General features: G+C 41.6%; 1 protein-coding gene across 3 annotated transcripts in view; it reads right to left on the bottom strand.

Moving 5' to 3' along the window:
- Positions 1-250: 250 nt before the first annotated feature.
- The window catches only part of rps6ka1 (ribosomal protein S6 kinase a, polypeptide 1), a 45,241-nt gene continuing 24,241 nt past the window's right edge, over positions 251-21,250 (bottom strand). Inside the window, exons 1-22 of one of the 3 annotated variants that reach the window (XM_005925672.3) lie at positions 14,514-15,879; positions 13,519-13,572; positions 10,803-10,919; positions 10,547-10,628; positions 9,556-9,636; positions 9,313-9,392; positions 8,972-9,078; positions 8,174-8,211; positions 7,666-7,808; positions 7,510-7,580; positions 6,822-6,910; positions 6,626-6,690; positions 6,415-6,517; positions 6,077-6,207; positions 4,690-4,815; positions 4,433-4,522; positions 4,178-4,336; positions 3,089-3,250; positions 2,907-2,983; positions 2,694-2,811; positions 2,446-2,583; positions 251-2,162 (exon numbers count right to left, since the gene is read on the bottom strand). In XM_005925672.3, coding sequence (XP_005925734.1) covers positions 2,040-2,162; positions 2,446-2,583; positions 2,694-2,811; positions 2,907-2,983; positions 3,089-3,250; positions 4,178-4,336; positions 4,433-4,522; positions 4,690-4,815; positions 6,077-6,207; positions 6,415-6,517; positions 6,626-6,690; positions 6,822-6,910; positions 7,510-7,580; positions 7,666-7,808; positions 8,174-8,211; positions 8,972-9,078; positions 9,313-9,392; positions 9,556-9,636; positions 10,547-10,628; positions 10,803-10,919; positions 13,519-13,572; positions 14,514-14,555 — 2,196 coding nt within the window. In that variant the 5' untranslated portion in view covers positions 14,556-15,879 and the 3' untranslated portion in view covers positions 251-2,039. Of the gene's footprint in view, positions 2,163-2,445; positions 2,584-2,693; positions 2,812-2,906; positions 2,984-3,088; positions 3,251-4,177; positions 4,337-4,432; positions 4,523-4,689; positions 4,816-6,076; positions 6,208-6,414; positions 6,518-6,625; positions 6,691-6,821; positions 6,911-7,509; positions 7,581-7,665; positions 7,809-8,173; positions 8,212-8,971; positions 9,079-9,312; positions 9,393-9,555; positions 9,637-10,546; positions 10,629-10,802; positions 10,920-12,089; positions 13,493-13,518; positions 13,573-14,513; positions 15,880-21,250 lie in introns of those variants that run through there. The other 2 variants (XM_005925670.3, XM_005925671.3) reach the window with 2 other exon arrangements.

Raw genomic sequence — 21,250 nt, 5'->3', positions numbered from 1 at the left:
CAGCATAACCAAGTGATGGTTCCAGCACCAATACTTGTTTGTGGATGAAAAACAGCTACTCACAAAAAACTGAATGCATAAAGAATTATTAGTTATAAGAAGTACTACTGATCTTACAGTATTATGTGTTCTTTGTCGGTTTCAAAATGTGATATTTTTTCATATTTCTATATCTGGGAATTGTGTATTTTTATACACTTGAATGTCACTTGAAGTTATAAAAAAACAATAAAGCAAGACAGACACTTTGTCATAGCAACTCGATTTTTAATATTGTAAGATATAAAAATCTTCATCTTTATCATACAATAACATCTTACCATAAATTTTGACAAAGGAGGGAGATTTTTGCCACCAAACAAGAATTATAATATAACTTTGATTTCTTTTGAGGTAAGACAGCTGCTTCATAGATTCTTAAGCCACACAGGTCTTTCCTTCTACACATGCACAGCATCTTCTTATCCTTACGGTGTGCTTTCCATGCAAGACATTCCGCCTCACCTGTAGGCCTAGGCACTGAGCTAAAAGCAGGACCTACTCCATGGAGAAGCTTACACTGAGACACCTTTAACTCTAGGCCTCGTATTCAGTGTCAATAAAATACCAACGAGTCAGATAATCAACAAATGGAATTCCAATATAATGAATGAAAAAAAGATAATCCACAATAAGGGCAAGTCTATGTGACATTATAACCAGTGATTTGACAGAGATTTTAACAAGTGCTTATTTCCGTAAAGACAGCAGCCAGCCCTGACTTATTAAACAGAAGAAGAGACCTGTGCGGCATCAAGTCCACAGGCTGCGATGTGCTCAGCATGTCTTTCACTATTTTAAATCACTACTTTCTTTGGATAAAGAGAAAAAAACAAAAAAAACAATCGACAGCAAAAACAACCAACACAGGAAACAGTATTCAATAGGCATTATCCAAGAAACACAGTGAAAACAACAACAAAAAAAAAAAGAAAACAATGCAAATATAGAATTTTTAACATGCCACATTGTTCCTTGGGCAGGGTTTCTTTCACAGAAAGCCATCTATGTTACTAGTTTTTATAGTAATAAAAATAACAGACATCTCAAATGGTTGCCAGCAGATTGACCAAGCAGAGAAGAGGAATAGGAGCGAAACGAGAAAGCCACATCACCGGACCATGCACATGACTCTGCAGCATCCCGCGAGACAGTACAGACACACACTGCAAGTCATGCAACTGACACACACGCCCACACACACACACACACGCACGCACGCGTCCGCACACACTCTCCATAAAACAAAACGCAAGCATAGATTGACACTAACCAAAACATCAGCAACTGACATTTTCTAGAATGCACATATTCTGGCTGTACCAAAGCCAAAGAGGCATTTATGGCAGAAATGTTTTAATATTCATATCAATAACGTTCTCTGAGAAACATTTAACAGCAGTTTGGACAGTACTGTGGTTTTGTGCTGTCGGCACAGGTTGAATTGGCAGCACAACCGCTAATACGAAGCTCAAAAACCCTACAAAAAGAACGGACAGACGGCAAAAAAACCAAAAAACAGGCAGATGGATAGGCGTGCAGCGAGAATGACAACCAATTACAGCAAAGATGAGAAGAGAAAACTTTCATTGTCACTATCAAAAACAGGGCTGCATCGACTCTGTAGCGGGTCATGCACAAACACGCTCACACACTCGCACAAACACCCACACGGCGCCAGAACATCTGCCAAAAAACCTGCACCCATTTTTTTTTTACATTTCTTTTTTTCCGCCCTCATTGCCCCCATCCATCGTCATGATATTTTGATAGGCAAAAGGAGATCGGCTAACAGCTGCAGCTGGCGAGCCCACACAAGGAGGATGATAGCTAGAGCGGGACAACTGATGTCACAAGATGGGGGCAGGACCACAGTCAGTGTTCCTTGGCTGGTATTGGCGGGTCGACACCAAGTCCCCGAGCAAGCTGACGGGGTGGTTTGGAGCCAGGAGGTGTGGTTTTGATCAGACTCCTGTGACCTGATTGGCTATTCAGAGTCTCTACAGAGATGTGGAGGGAAGTTTCTTGACACGCCTCTGAGCAAGGAAGGAGCTCTCAATGGGCTTGAGCTCTGGAGTAGGTTGTGAGTTCTTCAGGGCGGAGTAGGTGGCTGCCATTGCACCCTGTGCATAAAGAGCAACATCATGATTGAAGCCCAGATGAGAGTATGAATTACTGACATGTTGTCTGATTTACTGCAATGCAAAAAACCCGCTCGTCTTGTGTTTTCTAATTGACAATGCAACACACGATGCAAGTATATTGCAGTGTACAATCATATTGGTATTTTGGTGACACTAAAAGCAACTGATATGATATAAAATCATTCTACATGTTGTGTTTCAGCTACTAAAACTTCAATGAATCAATGAATTCCTTTAACCTGATTCCAGGCAGTTTTGTTACCTTGACCAGCTTGGGGTCCTGGTGTGGGAGCTGGCTGTTGGGCAGCTTGTCTCTGCGGACAATCCATGGGTGTTTGAGAACCTGCTTAGCAGTCAGTCTCTGATGGGGGTCAACGTGAAGCATCTTGGACACCAGGTCCTAGAAAAAGCCAAATAATAATATTATGGAAAACTTGTAGGTTGACGCAAATACAACAAAAAATTCTTTCTAGGGAGTAAAAGAGTTGTCTAACAAATATTGACTCCTACCTTGGCGGCATCAGACACAGAGTCCCAGTTACCACCAGTCAGACTGAAGTGGCCGTGGCCTATCCTGTTCAGGATTTCATTTGGAGTGTCTTCAGGTCCGTTGGCAAATGGAGTGAAACTGGTGAGAACAAAAGTAGACAGACGGTGAGGTTAATGCAAAGAATAATGAGAGAGAACAAAGTTCAAAGAATGATTTCAAGTGTTCCTACTAACCCAGCCAGCATGGTGTACAGCAAAACCCCGAGACTCCAGATGTCACATCCCTCATCATAGCCCTGACGCTTCAGCACCTATAGCAGAGTCAGAAGGAATCACATATTACTATATATCACAATGACTGGGGGAACCTTGACCTTTGTGAGTATGTCTTGCGAGCGCACTCGTCACCTGCTCACCTCAGGAGCTACAAAGTTAGCAGTATAGCACGGGGTCATTAGCAGGCCATTGTTGGCACGCAGTTGCTTAGCAAAGCCGAAGTCACAGATTCTGATTGACTCGGGATTCCCCGACTCGTCGACATAGAGGATGTTGCTGGGCTTCAGGTCTCTGTGCACTACCTGAAACACAAGAGGGCAAGAGTGGAATGGAGGGAGAAAATTAGGATTGAAAGTGTCAGTAAACACTCTTGGGTGGAATTCTTTCCCATTTTTATCTGCTTTAAAAATGTCTTCTATAAATTATTTTCAATTTTATTCTAATCAGAAGTTGAATTATTTACCGAGGTGCTTCAAGTGATTATTCCCCTATGTGTTGTTACTAAACCAAAATAATTAAAAGGATGAACACAGTTTGACATCTTCAAGCTAAAAATTCATAAAAAAGTAAACAAAAGTAGACATGTGTTGTAAGTTTTTAAACATCAGGAAACATAAAAAGTAAAAAGAAAAAGAAAAGTAAAGACTTTAGCCTGGTTTTCAAAGGCACTACTATTCAACAGTTTTCTTAAAAAAGCAAAATGAACATCAAATAACTAAACTTTAATAGCACCCTAACTAATATTTCTAAAAGACCGAGCCATTTCACAGCAGTTATTTTGATAAAACACTATTGCTCAAATACAGCTCCAGAAAATAATTTTAAAAAACCCATTGTGTGCTTCACAGGTTTGCCATTTCAGAATAAAAGAACAGGTTCAATAGATGCCATTTGACCTCAAAGTCACATGATAGGGTGGGGCTAGGTTTCACAGCGGGTTCACCCGAAACCTTGGCTGATTGTGACCTACACCCATTTTCACACCTTGGCTCGTGCGTTTAGGTAGAGGATCAACAGGGGGGTTCATGACCCTCTTCGGGGGACACTCCCCTAGGACTTCAATCTGGGACTCTCCACCATTTGACCTTAGAACTGAGAAGCTTCTCAGGTGAGGTGAAACGTCTTCAAGAAACTCAAAGAAGTCCAAAAGGCTTTTCTTTTCAAGCTCCTTAGACAAAACATACATATAAAACAGGACTAAAAGTCCTAGTGGTCTTAGTGGTCCTCACCCCTTGTGAGTGGAGGTACTCAGCAGTCTTGGTGATAGTGTGCAGCACAGCGCTGGCCTCTCGCTCCGAAAAGAACTTCTGCTTGAGGATCCGATCCAGCAGCTCTCCTCCACGCATCAGCTCCGTCACCATGAACACCTGCTTACCGTTGTCGTACACCTGCGACAGAAAGACAAACAAACATCAGCGAGTCTTATTACACTCAACACCCAAGGCGAACAAAGGTTGTCAGACAGAGTGCGTGTTTAGACCCACATCCTTGAGTGTTATGATGTTAGGGTGCTGTCCGTATCTAAGCAGAATCTCTATTTCCTCAGAGGGGTCTGTGCTAGTCTTGTCAATCATCTGGAAATCAAAAGCACAACAACGGCATTAGGATCATGTTTTTGAAAGGCTGCATATTTTCCTCCTCCTTTTACTGAAGAACTATTGAAAAACATATTTGTTAGATTTTGCTGTCCTGTATCCACAAGCTAACTTTTCCCTGTGTGTGTGTGTTTATGTGTTCATACCTTGACAGCGTATTCAGTGTTGGTGGCTTTGTGGATACAACGTTTACAGACGGAGAAAGAGCCCATCCCTATATCTTCCTTCAGTACGTAGCCATCGCTGAAAAGGACGTTTTTCCCGTGTAGTTGCTGCAGAGGAAGATTTGAAATTGTGATGAGCGTTGGAGGAGTGACGGACTGACAAGAGCTCATGTGGGGGGAGGTTGATGATGTTGGGGAAGGGGCTGAAATCTATTTCTGGAGTCAATTTCTTCCTCTTTGTCAAAGTGTCTCTTCAAATCTACCACACACGCAGTAGAAAAACTGCTTTTGCCAGGCATTACACAAGATTTGAAGCCGTGTACCTCATCCGAGTCGTTTCTTTCTAATCGTGTTCCTGTCTGCCTTTCGCACACCGTACACACAGAATCTGTCTCTATTTCATGCCATCAGCAGTCAGAACTCGACAGAAATATAACACACTGAAATAACTTTGTCCACACCTTTAGATTACAGTACATGGGCATATTCACCGACTACTTCATCAGGTACTAATTACTAGGCTCACTTCCCTTTTACTTTCAGAAATGCTTTAGTTCTTCATAGCATAGAATCAACAAGGAACTGAAAACATTCGTCAGTGGTTTTAGCTCATAGTGACATGATTTAATCTCACAGCTGCTGCGCATTTTCCAGCTGCACACCCATGTTGCAAATTTTTGAGTGCACAGATGCTCTATTGGGTTGAGATCTGATGACAGTGGAGGCCATTTGAGTACAGTGAACTCACTGTCATGTTCAGAAAACCAGTTTGAGATGATTTGAGCCTTGTGATGTGGTCTGTTTTCCTGCTGATAACAGCCATCAGAAGATGGATACAATGTGAGAATAACTAAGGGGCCTGAAGTGTGCCAAACCCTACTATTTGAATTCACACTCATCACACCAGCCAATATTATTATAATCTTCCATTGTTCAGTTTTAGTGTGTCGAGTTACTGTTGATCATGTTGCGGGCAGCACAGTGTGTGGTGGTTGGCACGGCTGCCTCACCACCATCTAGCCGGGGAATTTCTGTGTGGTGTTTGCAATTTCTTCCCATGTCATGAGTTTGTTCTTTCCAGGTATTCAGACTTTCTCCCAGGGTCCAAAGACATGCACTTAGTTGACTGGACACTCTAAATGACCAGTTAACCTAACTTCCTCCCATCACCTCCAACCAGTCGCAGCAGATGGCTGCCCCTCCCTGAGCCCGGTTCTGTTGGAGGCTTCTTCCTGTTAGAAGGGAGTTTTTTCCCCTCCCACTGTCGCCAAAGGAGTCATAGGGGAAATTTCTCGGTTTTCTTTGTGTCCTGCCAGAACAGGCTCCAGTATCCAGTATTCATCTATCCCAAGAGTGAATAGCTACTGACCTGAACCACTGGATGTGGTGGGGCCTGCACTGGCTCTGATGAACCATCCTCCTCTAACAGAGTTGATGCAACAAAGCTGAAGCCTCTGAAGAGCTGGTGAGCTCCAGCACTGGGGGGCACACCAGGGGAGTCTGCAGGATAATAAATAAAAATAAAGGCTTCGGAAAAACAGACAGGTTTATTGCAGTAATGTTAGAAAACAAAAAAGGCACTGCTATAAAAACTTCACATTGAGGTATTATTGACAAGCACAGCTAATCACAAATATGTTAGTGCATCCCAATGTTGCTGTGTCTCCTTTAAATAAAAAATATGTGTATTGATTTTTGATTTTCGACCTTTAGGTGTGCGGGAGGTGAATTCGGAGTCGAAGTAGAAAGTGTCATCCGGACGTGCGACCGCTGGTCTGAACGGAGGCTTTACTTCTTTTCGGAAGAGTTTCTAAAAAGGAATAAAGAAGCTTAACTCACGCTGTGCAGTTGAAGTTCTGAATGCCACCTGTGATGGTTGCTATAAATTCAAACACATATGTAATCACACAGAACTCACATTCCAGTCTATGGTTGAGAAGAAACCGTGCCGCTTAATCTCCTCAGCGCCATCGGCATTAGATCCTGCAAAACATCAAATAGAATCAATCACAATAGAAAACTACAAACCAATGTAAAGCACAGCCTTTCCCTGTGAAATCAGATAGAGTGTGTACCGTCATTTGTCAAAGTCATGTTCCAGAGCTGATACTAACCCAGTCTGTTGGCAGGGTTCCTTTTGAACAAAGCCCTGAGCAAAGATTGGGCCTCTGCACTCAGGAACTGAGGCATTCCAAGACGAGCCCTGCACAAACACACAAAGAGGGCTTCCAGCTTTAATTATTGCACCGGATATAGAATGAGGCAGTTGGAATATGTTGGAATAAGTACATTTGGCAACAGGTTTTTGTGTTGAATTGAGTTTTTCCGTGTTCTCCATGTGCCTGCAAATTTACTCTCCGGGTTAGTTCTTAAGCTGAGAGCCTGTTTAGGACGTCATACCCCACCTGACCGCCTATGCAGGTTGGGCATGGACAATCTGGGAAAACAACTGAATTAAAATAAGTTGGTAAAAGGGATTCCTGAGCGAGGGAGAAAAAACAAAAAAAAAAAAAACTTTTTTTCAGCCTACAAATGGGGGGCGTGCCACAAAACGTTTGAGAGCTACTTAGCTGGTAATTGTAAATTGACTTCAGATGTAGTTGTGAATGTGCCTGCTCAGCTGTCTAACTGTGTTAGCCCTGTAATTTACTGGCTTCCTGTCCAAGGTGTAGCCCACATCTCTCACCCAAAGTGAGGTGGAATAGGCGCTAGTCCACTCACACGCTTTTGCTGATGGACATGAGTAAGTAGTTAAAAGAAAAGAAAAAATGAGTGATGTTCTTGAATCCAGGTGGTACTCACTTCAGAATGAGATTCATGGTTTCTTTGCGGTCCTTCCCTTGAAATGGCAACGCCCCCGTCAGCATCTCAAACTGGGAGAGAAAACACAAAAAATGTAATCGGCATACTTATTTACGTAATATTTACGCTCAGCCAGTACGTTTTTTTCCTCCTTACCATTAGTACCCCGAACGACCACCAGTCGGCGCTGTGGGTGTGTCCCTGCCTGTTCACGACCTCTGGTGCCATGTACTCCACAGTGCCACAGAAGGAATAAGCTTTCTTCTCATGATCAATGGCTTCTTTACACAGGCCGAAATCTGAAAACACACAAGACATTAACCAAGGACCCGGATCATACACATTATATAGCAGCACGATAATAGCTACAAAAAGCTTTAACATGAAACAGTTTTCCTACAAGAGCTCTGTTAAGGCGACTTCTTAATTATCATTAGTTTCCTCTGGTTGAGGATAAGAGATTCTAAAGAGGTTTATCACAGATATTCAAGATAAAGTATTATAATTAACTTGGGGAACATATACAGGATGTTATGGAGATACGAATCAGTGAGATAAAGCCATCACTGCTGTGAATCAAGGTCAATGTGGTAGAGGAAAGGAAAGTGTGTGTGCAAAATGAATAGTGAGAGGTAGATGTAAAAGAAACAACAAGGAGGCTCACCTGTGAGTTTGATGTGTCCCTCCTCATCCAGAAGAATGCTAGGAGAAAACAATGTCACATATAAGACAAACTAAAATCTTACACAGTCTGAACATTTTACCCATCTGGATTGTACAAAGTAAACTTTTCTTTGCTGTGTGCTTTGCTCAGTTGTAGTATGTCTTGGTGTCAAAGTATACTCGGCTGTCGGATCATTAGGTACCCTTAAAAACAACTGAAGGCTAATATAGCAGTCCGTATGTGGTGGTCAAAGTTATAAAAACATGTTTCAGTTTCAATACAACATGTTAGCATTCAAAAGCACCAAAATTTTAAAAAGCAATACATAAATGAATCACCGGCACTTTAAATTAGCGGCGGTGTCGGGTCTTACATGCATACTATGAGATCGAGTGCTGTGCACAGCACACGCTGAGGAACAAGCATCGACAGCTGGTGGCAGCAATGTACCATAACAAGTACCGATGTGCCAATTACAGCAGAGAGTGAGGGAACACAAGCTAATGAAAATGGTGCAGGGTTCAACAAGTAAAAAATACTTTGCAGTGAGTGCAATAGAAATATGACAGGAGGAAATTGTTGCACTTTGAAGTCATCACTGCTGTCTGGGGTTGTGGCTACAGGTCTGCAGCAGGGAAGACACTTTTCCCACACTCACTGAAATGCATGCTGTTCTTCTGGATTAATCTAGCTTGGAGACGTTTATGACTGATGCACTGTGTGCATATTTTTATATATATTTGTCATTATACATTTCCTGCAGCATGGCATGCAAAACGCTTGGTTTTCCACTCTTACTTTTCAGGTTTGAGGTCCCTGTAAATGATACCCAAGCTATGAAGGTGGTCCAGTCCTAATGCCAGTTCTGCTAGGTAAAACTTCACATCCTCTTCTGTGAACATCACCTGAGGGGTAAAGGAGACAAAGAAGAGAGAGGATGTGACACACAAAGAAAAGGAAAATGAGACAATAAGAGAGCATAACACCGCAGAGTGACACAATGCAGAATAAATGGGTAAGCACATATCAGTTTATAGGATAAATAAGTGGACATAGGACTGAGAAAAAGAAATCCTGACCTCAGGTCAGCATAACAACATTAAGTAGTCACTTCTTTTTTTTTTTTCTTTTTTTTTTACCTCTTTGGAGAGTCTAGTAAAAAGATCCCCTCCTCTGAGAAAGTCCAGGATCAAGTACAGCTTCCCTTCAGTCTGGAATGCTACAGATGCACAAATTCACATTTAGTTCAACTGTAAATCAGGAAGCATGAGTTAAGCTTCCGGAAGTTGAAGTAATAAAACAGTAAATCAAGTCAGTACATCAAATAACATTAATAAGAGGGAAGGGAAGCAGAGTCTAACAAAAGCATCAGGCTGACTCACCATAGTGCAGTTTGACAACAAATGGGTGATTGACGTCTGCCAAAATGTCTCGCTCCATCTTGGTCCTCACACGGTCTCTGACTGAAGGCCAATGATCGAGGGTTAGTGTGATAGTATTCATTAAAGATTTATAACGTGTCTGTACGTAAGCACAGAGTATGGTAAAAGTACTACAACACACTAAATGCTGGTGCTGATGAGAGTACAATTCAACTTGGACTCATTAAGCTGCAATAGGAGAGGATCCTCAAATTAAAGCATAGCCAAACTTAAATAATGGGGTCAGTGCTGAATGTTAATGATGACCTAAATTTGGGGATTTTGTGCATGCACCTGCGACTCTGAGCACAGTAGATTAACTCAGCTGCTGCTTAAAAACTTCACCATGGGCAGCCAATCAGAAAAAAGCTGACTTCAAGCAAAAGGGAAGGAATGTAAAATAGCGAATTTCAGACAGAGGGTGACCTTAGGAGCTGCACCCAAAATAAGGCGAATTATGATGAATTTGACCTGCTAGTCATGAAAAGCTGTTAAAGAATAAAAACACGGAGATTTAAATGAGAGTAACAGGTCCCTGTTAAATTTGCAAAGCTGCACAGAACCACCCACGTGATTTTGGGAGACGATGAGAAGAAATCTGATGCCCCGATGTTTGCAGAAGGTGAGACCACAACACCTGTTCATAGGAACCCACTGAAAGCAGTGGTGGTCTTACTATGCACACATACCACTGCATGTGTTACAGGAAATTCATACACCCTTTTATATGAAACTAAACAACCACTTGAAAAATGAAGTTGCCAAACACAAGGCCTTTTCAAATCAACATCACCGGAAAGGTAAAAGGTGCAGCTCTACAAAAAAAACAACCCCCAACTCACTCACTTTTCTTTGTTTTTTTTTCCCCTGTCAATGAAGCCAAAAGCCAAAACCGAGAAAAGTAGCAATTCTTAAAATTTCACGACCATAGCCAAGCCCGACGTTGCTGTACCTTTTAGTGTGGCCTTCTTGAGGACCTTCATGGCATAGAGCTGGTTGGCATCGGGAGGAGTCACCTTTCGTACCAGGAACACCTGCAAAATAATTTTTTTTCAAAAAAATTCCCCCCAAAAATATAACAAACACCAAAAACACTGTTAAAGATGCAACGATTTTTGTAGGTTGGGGAGGAAGAGTAGCAAAGGAGGAAGAGAAAAATAGACATGTAGTCAAAATAGAAAGAAACCGAAAGAGTAAAAGCAAATTACCTTGCCAAAGGATCCCTGTCCCAGGACTTTGAGCAGTTCAAACTGAGAGGCATCAGCTTTCTCTGAGCCCTCCTTGACCACATGGGTGATGTTGATCTCTTTGATGTCGCCATCTTCCTAAAGAGTGAAAAGAAAACAGACGGAGGGAAAGCAGTCAATGATCACAGAACGACAGCAATACTGCACAGCTGCAAAAAAAAAAAAAAAAAAAAAAATTTCACAAGCCGCTTGCTTATGCAAAGATAAGTTCTCCTGTGGAGGTGCCTCCTGCTGTAAATAGCACCACATCAATATAAAACATTTCAAAAAAAGAGGAAGCATGGTAAGAAGTGAGATGTGCACGTGAGCACAAACAGTTGCTTATCGATGCGTTTATTTGCTTTTAGCATACGGGAACTGGTGGTGTAAATGTTCAGTGGAAGTAGATCTGTGTAAAAGCAAGTTCACAGCAAGCGCACTCTCACAACTGGGTGGATCCCAGCTGACACCGCTCATAGCTCCACCACATGAACACGCGCAGCTGACCTGGTGTCAGCCTCACCCAAAACTCAACAACAATAACAACGATGCAGAGAATTCTCTTTCAAGAGTGTTCCCCTCCCTTGATAATCTTCCTTGAATTTCACACCTCGGGCCCTGTGATGAAGCAAAGTACAGTAGGTACCCTGCTGGGAGAATTTTAGATTCACCAGTGCAGTTTCAGGGGAAAGACTTTTCCCCTACTTCTGCCTATGAAATCCAAATCTCAGGGATCAGAAAGCAGAACATCTGGGCTGTCCTGCTCCTAATTTCTCCTTTATAGGCATGTTCAGGTTTACACTATTACCATGGATACTGAATAAAGTTACACTTGGCAATTACAAGTTATTTAAAAAAAACAACCAAACAAAAAATAAAGTGCAATCAGCTGACCGTTGCATAATCAATATTTCAAAGAAGTGATGAAAGACATATTTTCAGCAGTCTCTTCTTTCAGCTTTTTAAAAGTTTCTACAAAACAACAGCCACCGCCATCACCACAGACCACTACAGCCCGGGACTTAATTTGACAACAGGAAACCAGAGTTGGCTGAACACAGCAGGCTCTCAGTTGCACCTTGTTTTCTGAACAACCGCGACAAGAGCGAATACAAAACCTCGTTTGCACTTTGCTGAGCTGATGAATCCCTCTTTTCTCCTCATTTTCTTAAAACTCAGTTTTATTAAGACGACGCCACTGAACGCTCTGTCGACGACTTAACTACTCAAAGCTGATCGAGATGTCAATATCAGGAGGTGTCACTTTACCGTCCAGTGGTTCTGCGGCGGAGGTAAAGTGCCAGTGTCGTTGTCCGTTGCCGCCGTGGGTCTGTAGGTGTTACAGTGAGCAGGGCTGCCAGTCAAGGATTTGTTCTTTTTGAACAAGTAGATGGACAGCATGCGAGTCAGGTTGAACTTTCTCTTGTCCTTCTCCATCTCAGCATTTCCCAGAGTGTTGTATCATCCTACCTTCATCCATAACAAGGTACACACTCTTCTACCTCTCATATAATCATCTCAAATCTCACCTCATCTCACCGAGAGCACACTTTAAGATCGTTTGTGCTTTCATGTTAGGATTCGTTGTGTGGACTGCAGATAAATATTGAAAAGTCTCTCAGCCTCTGCTCTTTAGTCGACTGCAGAGGCCTTCTGCTAAATTTCCTTCAGTGCTTCATCTTCATGTTCTCTTCCATTCTATCTCCGGTCCTTGCTCGCTCCCTGCCTCTGTGTCTGTCTGATTAGACCGGTGTGCCTTCGGTGAATGACTGCAGCTGAAATGAACTGGAACCGAAGCGAGCAGGAAGGAAGAGCCTGCTATATTCTCACAGTCCTGCACCCAACTTCTTGTCACACTCTCTCTCTCTCACACACACACACACATGTGTGCGGCTGAAAGAGAGAGAGAGTGAGAGAGAGAAAGAGAGAGAGAGAGAGCAAGCGAGCAACAGGAGTACACTGAAACTCAAAAGAAGCACAAAAAAGAGATAGAGGTGGAGAAAAAGTAAAAAGAAAATGCCAATTAAATGCTTTCTTGAATAAATTTGCTTGCATTATCAGTAATTTTACAGACTCAAGAACCCAACTCTGTGCCACTTCCCTTTACCCATAATTCAACACAGAGGCCAGCGTGGAGGAGGATGGCAGAGAGAGGATGATGTGTCCCCTCTCGGTGTCAACACACCAGAGAGGATTCAGACAACTCACTGCCTCTGGATGACAGAGATTTTCCTGTCTGTGGCCAGGCATGTTGCTCTCTTCCCCCTCTTAACAGTCCTGTTCCTGCTCATCCTGTCTCCTAACACAGCTCTCGCTGCTCGTAAAGTGGTCTTGAGATCCTCTTACTTTCCTCCATTGCTCACTTTATTGCCTTTTATACAGCAAACACTTCTTTAACCTGAGAGAATACGCCATTACGCGCCTGTATATAGAGCATGAGTCAACTCCTCTTGACCAAAGAGCAGCGTTACTTGGCTGGCAGCGAACCTGCACTGCAGCCTGTGCTCAGAAAAGGTTATTTGCTTAACAATTTTGTGATGGGAGAGTACATTTTCCAGAGTGTGGGGAGACGAGAAAAAAAAGAAAAAGGAAATACAATGTGACATGGATGAAGCAGAATGTAATGTTTGTTTAGCGAGGGAGGAGCTGCAGAATGAACGGATTTAAAAGCAACAGTACACAGGTGGTGAGAGCTTACCTGGGCTCTAATAGTGGCATAGTCCCTCTCTATCCAGGTGATATGAGACTCGTTCTAGGAAGTGTTTGAATGGAGCAGTTAACATGAGTTACGTAAAACATGACGGGTTTTGCAACAGGTACATTTGTACCTCTTCATACAGGCTTGCTGCAGGTACACTTCATTAACACACGCACGCACGCACGCACACGCACAGAGAAGAGGGTAGAATAGGGCCACATTAGTGACAGGAAACTTCTCTTCCCTCCTACTTCTCACTTCCTCTTTTCTTGAACTGATCTCACATCCTTCCTGCTCGATAACTAGATAACCAACTACACAGGAGAGCTGAGTTTACAAGCATGACAGCTGTTGCAGAGAAGAAGCTGAAATTCAGCGTTATGACTAACTATTTATAAAGGTTCTCGTGTTATCCGGAATCTAGAGTACTCAGGAACAGCTGTCTTTTGAAATGAAGTCACATGGTGTGTGGGAGATTAAAAAAATGAAAAAGAAAAAGAGTATTCACACTTCATGGCCTCACACATATTTTTTGTGGTTTTGCAGATCAGTTTCAGTTTGATTGCATTAATACCATGACTTGGCCAAAACGCAAAGATGGAAAAACTGAGCATCTAACTTTTAAATTTGCTACACCGGTTGAGTGAAAAGGCAGAATCTTCAGTGAAGCATTAACCCTAGCATTGAAAATAACATTTTTTATGATTTTTGAGGTTGGAGGAGGTGGAAGATCCTCCATCCACATCCTCCTTTGTTTCCCGTCAATTCACAGCTGGGAAGATGAAAACTCTCACATCCACCCTCACAGAGGAAACCCCTTCATCCCTCCCAAAATATCACGCAACACACACACACACACACGCGCCAAGCACTCCCTAAAGCTTTCGGCAAGTCCCCAGCACATTCTTCACCTGACCACACTCACACGCAGCTGCCCACTTTGTAACAAGCGGAGGTTCATAACACGCACACATGAAATAAAAGCATCTACTTGCCTCTGCCATGCGGGTTTTGGTGCGGAATAAGAACCTCCACATGTCTGTGTCCAGATACTTCCATGTCACTGATGCTGTCACTGGGTGTCAGTGAACCTCTGTGACAGTCACACTTAGACACTTGCTTCTATGTCAGCCTGTGTCAGTTAGCCAACAACTCTGTATGCAATACCGCAACCGATACAACCTTCCTGTATGCTAAGCAAAATGGGAAGTAAAGTTATAAAAAATGCATATGAGCAGGGGACCGATTAGCTGTGGACAGCGTAGAAGGAAAAGGCTCAACTCAAGCAGGAAATAGCTCTTTCTCAATGGGAAAATGAATCAGAAGTCTATACAAGAGCTTCAAGGACAAGTTTACGGAAACAATGAGAAGAACTTGAATCTTTTGTGTCATTTTAGGCACAAAGTGGGGAAACTGACTTCATGCTTTTTCTTCAGTTTGAGATTCAAGATAGCAATCATGCGAGGTTTTCAATTTCCGTTGACACATCATCTGACTAAAAGTCTAACGAAGCCTGAAAAAGGGCACAGTAAAAGTTTAACAATAAGAGAATCCTACAGTCATGATAATCTTTGGTCGAATCGAAGCTTAAACGAGCTAACACAAATGCTTCTCTGAGTCCGCTTATGCAACATTTGATCACCTTTTCAGACTGCTGGAGAACAGATGCGTCAACTGTGAGAGACGGATATGGTGTAATGCCCTTTGATTAACACAAGGGGCCAGTGCAGGTCTGCAGCCAGTCCACTGGTAGGTGTTCCAAAGAAGGATGTCATAAGATAGGAGCTTTAGCCAAGTAAGGGCATGCTCACATTGTTAGCTCATGCCTCATCCAAATCCCAGTGTTGGCTCCGACACCAATTACAGTAAGGGAGACAAAGTGGGACAGAAAGGGAGCATGTGGGAGATGATAGGCTGGAGTGCTGTCCAAACACTGTCCATTCACAGCAGCAGAGGTCAAACGAGTTTAAACCCTACAACAGTCACGTCTTGCGTCAAAGCAACGCACCAAAGCTCGAAATGATGGCAGAGTTCAGAGGAGAGAATCATTACAAAAAAATAAGACAAGAGGAAGAGTCAAGAGGAAAAGAGAAGTCACTAGTCAAATGGTGCATGAGCCTAAAAGAAGGAGTTAATTTAGGCTGTTGCTCTCCTAGTGTTTGTGTCTTGCACTGTAGCTTCTGCTCCTTCCTGGAAAATGAAGCGCAAGCACCTGTACGTTTTCAACTGCAAGACAGCTCCGACTGCTCAGACAGAGGATGACGAGTGAAAGCGGGAAGGTCCAGAGAGGGAGACGGAGCAGTCTAAACATTCATCTGTAAAAACAAATACCCACACTAGACTTTGCCTGCAAGAGCAAACACACTCAGAGGGGTTAAAAAAAAAAAAAAAAAAAAAAAAACACACTGCAGCGGTACCCTCACAATGACGAAAGAGTCTGAGATTATATAAGAACTGAAGACAAAAAGAGACTGTAGGCAGCATGGACCATATTTTTAGGCATTTCTAATAAAAATGCTTTAAGGTTATAAGCAGGAACTGCTTATTTTGTTAATGCCTAATAAAAGTCCTTGTAGTGAAATGTTGCACCCTCATTAAAATCTGCAGCTGCATAATCAGTTGATTGAGGTTAAATCAACTTTTAATGTATAAAAATGTCTAAAAATTGTCAAACACTGATACTTAAACCTGAGTAATATGTATGTGAACGTAGAACTAGTTTCATTTAAAACTCACATGTTTTAGTAATATTGGCAAATACTCCCATCAGTTGCACGTGATTAACTAACCATTCAGTTCAAATATTAGTGTACAACCCTCTACGGGTCATTAATGAGAAGACATTTTTTGCACTCGCTTCATCGTTTATTGCTTATTTAAGGAGGAAAACTTAAAAGATCAGAATTCAAGCCACAATCTAAAATCACAACCACTTAAGCCCCTTAAGCTCGACACATACTGTCTGTTCTGACTATCATCTGGACCCGAATTTTAACCCTCATAAGCAAGTTCCCATGACTTGCAAACAGATATATTAGGTTTCACAAATGATTACATAAAACTCATTTTTGCTTCCACATTTTTCCCATAAAAGGGCTCTTGCCTAAATGCTAAGCAGCACTTTTGTGTTGAGAATGATAAATGATACGAAAATTATGAAATATGGCTCCCTTTTCATCAAATCCCAACTGTTTTATACTAATTACTGGTTTTCATGCCCATAGCCTTGAAGAGAATTACATATCATTAATAAATGAAATATTAACCACTTTTAAAAGTGGTTTTCTTTTTATCAACTGTTTCGCACAAAAATTACAGATGTTCAATAGCCTGGCATGTTTTGAGAAAGAAAACAAATGTATAAACACTGTTTAAAGTGAGGTATTTAGAGCTCTACACTGTAACTATGCATATGCACTCATGCAGGATTTCAATGCAGGAGGTCTAAAAGTTTTGTATCCGATGATCACACCATGAACTCGGGCTAGAAAGTGGCTCTCTGTTTTTAAATCAGCCGGAGCATCTTCCTTCTCCTGTTTAATATCTAAAGGTGGGCACCAAAGAACGGTACTATATTTTGGAGGGCAGGGAATTCATTCAACTAGTTCCTTTCAAAGTCAATTTAACACCTTTGATGGACAGGCTGTTCCTTCAGCACACCTTTTCACATTTTTAAGCCTCTCCATCTGCTCTCCTTCATTTTGTCCTCTCCCATGTCCCATTTGTTCTCTATGACCTCCACCAACACCTGCTAACAGGCAAGACTGACAGGCTGGTACAAAAAAAAAGGGAAGAGGGTGAAGGAAGGTTGGAAGATGGACGTTCACCTGGTTCCAGTGAAATCCTTAGTCATCCCATCGTGATGCTTTAATACGAGCTGAGCCCGGGGCAGGCACTACATCATAGGATACCACTGGAGAAAAGATTAGTTTAGTCTCCTAGGTTGAACTTAAAGGCTTAATGACAACATAAGGTAAACAGCCTTAAGCCCTCAACGCTTAACATGAATATCTCTGCCTTTGTCCAGCAGAAAGGTGGAGGATCAAGCCTTCATCCACAGTCCAGCACTGAAAAAATCGATAGGGGAAATAATCTTAGAAGGATAATTTATTCTTAATTAAAATTGTCACTTTAAAAATAATCAATAAGTAAATCTGTACTGCATAGGACCTCTTCAGTACAGCAGTGCTTTTTAAAAAAAAAGAAAAAAGAAAGCATGACAAAGCCATCGGGTGTTTCGCAACACATATCATGCTTTGACATTTGTTTTGCTGATGAAGGGGACTTCCGGGGTTAATATCCATCCCTTAGCAGACTGAGCCATCTGTTCCCACACCCAAAATACATCAGGTTTTTAGGTAAGTCAGTGCCCTGAAGATGACACTGAATTCATACTCTGAAGTGCACGTTACACAACTATTCAGTTGTCATCATGTTGCTTTTTAAAGCATTAACATTATGTTTTAGAGACGCACATTGTAAACACAGAAATGGGAGAAGGATTATGTGACAGAGCCACTTCAGGAGGATTAAGTGACAGCTAGGACGGACAAGTGAAGGCACTGCTTTACTAACTATAACTAACTGCAGGGACACTACTTGTGTGTTAGCTAAGCCAAGCTTTCTAAGGAAGTTTAAAAAAATCTTTAAACCAATTTTGAAAGTATGTATGTGAGGATAAGTTGATAAAAACCTTTAATAACAACTATGGGGAAATATTTGCAATGCACAGCTGAGATGATTAATTAGCGATGACCCTAACTGTGGAGTTGGAAAATTGTTACTGTCTTTTTACACTTTTACACAGTGCAATGATGTTCTGCAGCTCCCTTCATTAAAAATGATAATAATAATTTTAAAAAACAGCAACTCTGTGAAGTCCTGCCCATTCTGACCACTTGCACGCGTCTTAAACTTTGCATGACTGAACATTAATTTCTGCAAACTAATCAAACTTTCACAGCATCATCATTAGTGATGAGAGTTATGTCTCTAGAGCAGATCTTAGTTAAAGAGTCAAAAGTGTGCAGTCCTAAAGGCAGTAGATCAGATCATTGGTGCTACCAGAAGAATCTGTTCTCTGGTGTCCACTGGATTTTGCACTGTGAATCGTCCCCGAGTGTTAGTCTGTCCACATAAAATTCGACTGCACAACATCCATTGCAAACACAGTTATTTGGTCACCACTGCAAGATCTGGTTCACTGTGACTTCACCCTCTTCCTCAAAAGGAAGTTGAAGGGTTGCAGTTTTGATAAAGTGGACAAGATCCAGTGCATGATGAAAACACAAGAAAATCACAGCGCAGCCCAGGAAGCCTACTACAAAGGGAATGTTTGCCAAATTAAAGCACTTATTTAAGCTATGTATTTATTTGTTTATTTTCTCGAGAGAGATTTGTAATTAAGAACCAAATTCAGAGTACAATACACAACATGGCATCATTAAATTTGCATCCACACTGAAGGCGATTTGCTTATCACGCGTTGTTTTGAAGCTGACGATCAGTCTCTTGTGGACATTCCAGCCTCCTGTTGCCTAGGTAACCCTATAATGTATTTACTACCAGGTTATATGTCAGTCAATAGTATCCTGCAATCTCACTGGTAGTCTCTTCAATTGCTCATCAGCAACTCAGCTCAAATGAAGTTGCTGAATGTCTTTCCCTTTTTGTGGTTTCTGGTTGCCACGTTACTTCCTGATTGGATGCAGTTTTTGTAACAACAGAACAGCAAATGTGTAAAAAAAAGGAGAAGCATTCTATAGACTTTTAAAACAACTAATCACATGAACAAGTGGAGAGTAGAGGCCAGAGGAAATGTCCCAGCAGGAGTATAGGATTAGCACAGATACTGCAGGAAATCCTGTCATGGCATATGTAATATTTATAGCAGCAGCATGGATAGCCGTCAGATGATTGGCAGTTCAATGGGCCAGTTGACATCGGGTTAAAAGGGCCTTGTGTAATATCCACAGTGGGAGCTTTGGTCAATAAATACATTAAGAAAAGAACGAAAAGAAATGGCAGAAATGATTTAGAGAGAACAAAGGGGCGGGATAGAAGGATAAATGAGAGACGGAAGAGTGAATATACACAATGAGGTCATCGATGTTAAACCTAAGCTGCATGGCTGCGGTGGAAATGTGTAGCACTCTAGACCTGGTTGCAAATATATATAAAAAATAAATAAATAAATAAAGAGTACAAGCCAGAAACACCAAACCTCAACATCTCCTGAGCATTTTGTCACTCATCTATAATTTGTGTGTCATCACACAAACATTTCCACAACATCTAAAATAGCAACTTCAAGTGCTACTCAATCTGCACTTCCTGCTTAGTCCCAGGTTTTTCCCCTTTAGAAATCCGCTCAACCAAATGCCAAATAAACCCCCAAAATTCACATACAGACAGACATCAAAGCTTTTTTGTATTGTATGTATTGTAGGTATTTAAATGCAGGAACAGAGGGACACCAATACAAGACTTTAACTTGAAAAGATAAACCGACAGAAAAAAAGGATAGTTTTTGTTAACTTGACAGAGAGAGAGAGGTGCAAAAGGGCAGAGCATGGAGACGACACAATCAGCATCCATATTGATGAGAACTATAAAGGATGAGTGGAAATGGTCGGAACGTTTTCCTTAATCGACCCTCAGAGGCAGAAGTGTGAAACTATGGCAACTGCGTTTTTGCAGTCTCCGTCTCCCAGCATCCTCTTTGCAAGACAAGAGGTAGTTTCAGAGGCAAGGCCATTCACATAGGAAACATCTTTTTAGATGATGCTTCCAGGTAACACTTGCCAGCCTCCATCTTCACAAATGGAGCACTCCTGTTCACACTCTACTTCAGTTTGGAATCTGATGCCAGAAATGTCTTCTACTTATCACCGATGCAGCATGAAATGGATTATACTATGTTTATTTTAGAGGTAATATACGATGATGGCCTTTAAAGGTTATGTAGCTTAAGACTCTAATATCAGAGACCTTTCAGAACACACAGACGTATCAGAGTGCACACACAGACTGGATGATTAATGGAGCTGACTTTCTGTCAGAGCATCCCTGTGTATTACCATGACCATGTCTGAATGTGATAGAAAGAGAGAAACAGACTGTCACTTTCTCTGTGTGTGTGTCTTTAAACCCAACTGCTATATGAATGAAAATCCCAATGAGCACACCCATTACGATTTACGAAAGTATACGTTTGTGTGAGTCTGCTCTTGTGTTTATATGCATTATCATTCTCCTCCTGGCAGCACAAGTCACAATCGGGGCTTAGTGACGCCGAGGGCAGAGTAACCATGGCGACTAGGCCAATAGCAGACATGAATGGATGACAGAGGGGATGAAGTGAATAGATGGATGGCTCAAGCATCTGAGGGGCATCTGCTTCAAGTTAAGCCTTTTTTTTTTTTTGTATTCTGTTTTGTCATTCGTATAGATCAACAGGGAGGGAAACAGCTACAACACATGATAACCCTTCAGGTCGGGCAAGATTGTTGAAAAGGGAGAAAGAAGTTGAATGATAAGGAAATTGAAATTCTGATTCAGCTTTGACCTAAACTACCAAAAAGTTAGAAACAACATTGTTTTTGAAAGAAAGCACATCTAATATGTCACTAAAAATAATTTGAAAAGTTTTAAATAACAGTTATTGATGAATGATTAATTCAGAAATTATTTATGATTTTAGCAGAATATGCTTGTAAATATACAGAAGCTT

Source organism: Haplochromis burtoni, unplaced genomic scaffold (genome assembly GCF_018398535.1).
Source record: "Haplochromis burtoni strain Fernald_Lab_line unplaced genomic scaffold, NCSU_Asbu1 Contig_86, whole genome shotgun sequence".
Lineage (NCBI taxonomy): Eukaryota > Metazoa > Chordata > Actinopteri > Cichliformes > Cichlidae > Haplochromis > Haplochromis burtoni.
This window is presented reverse-complemented; position numbering and strand designations above follow the sequence as displayed.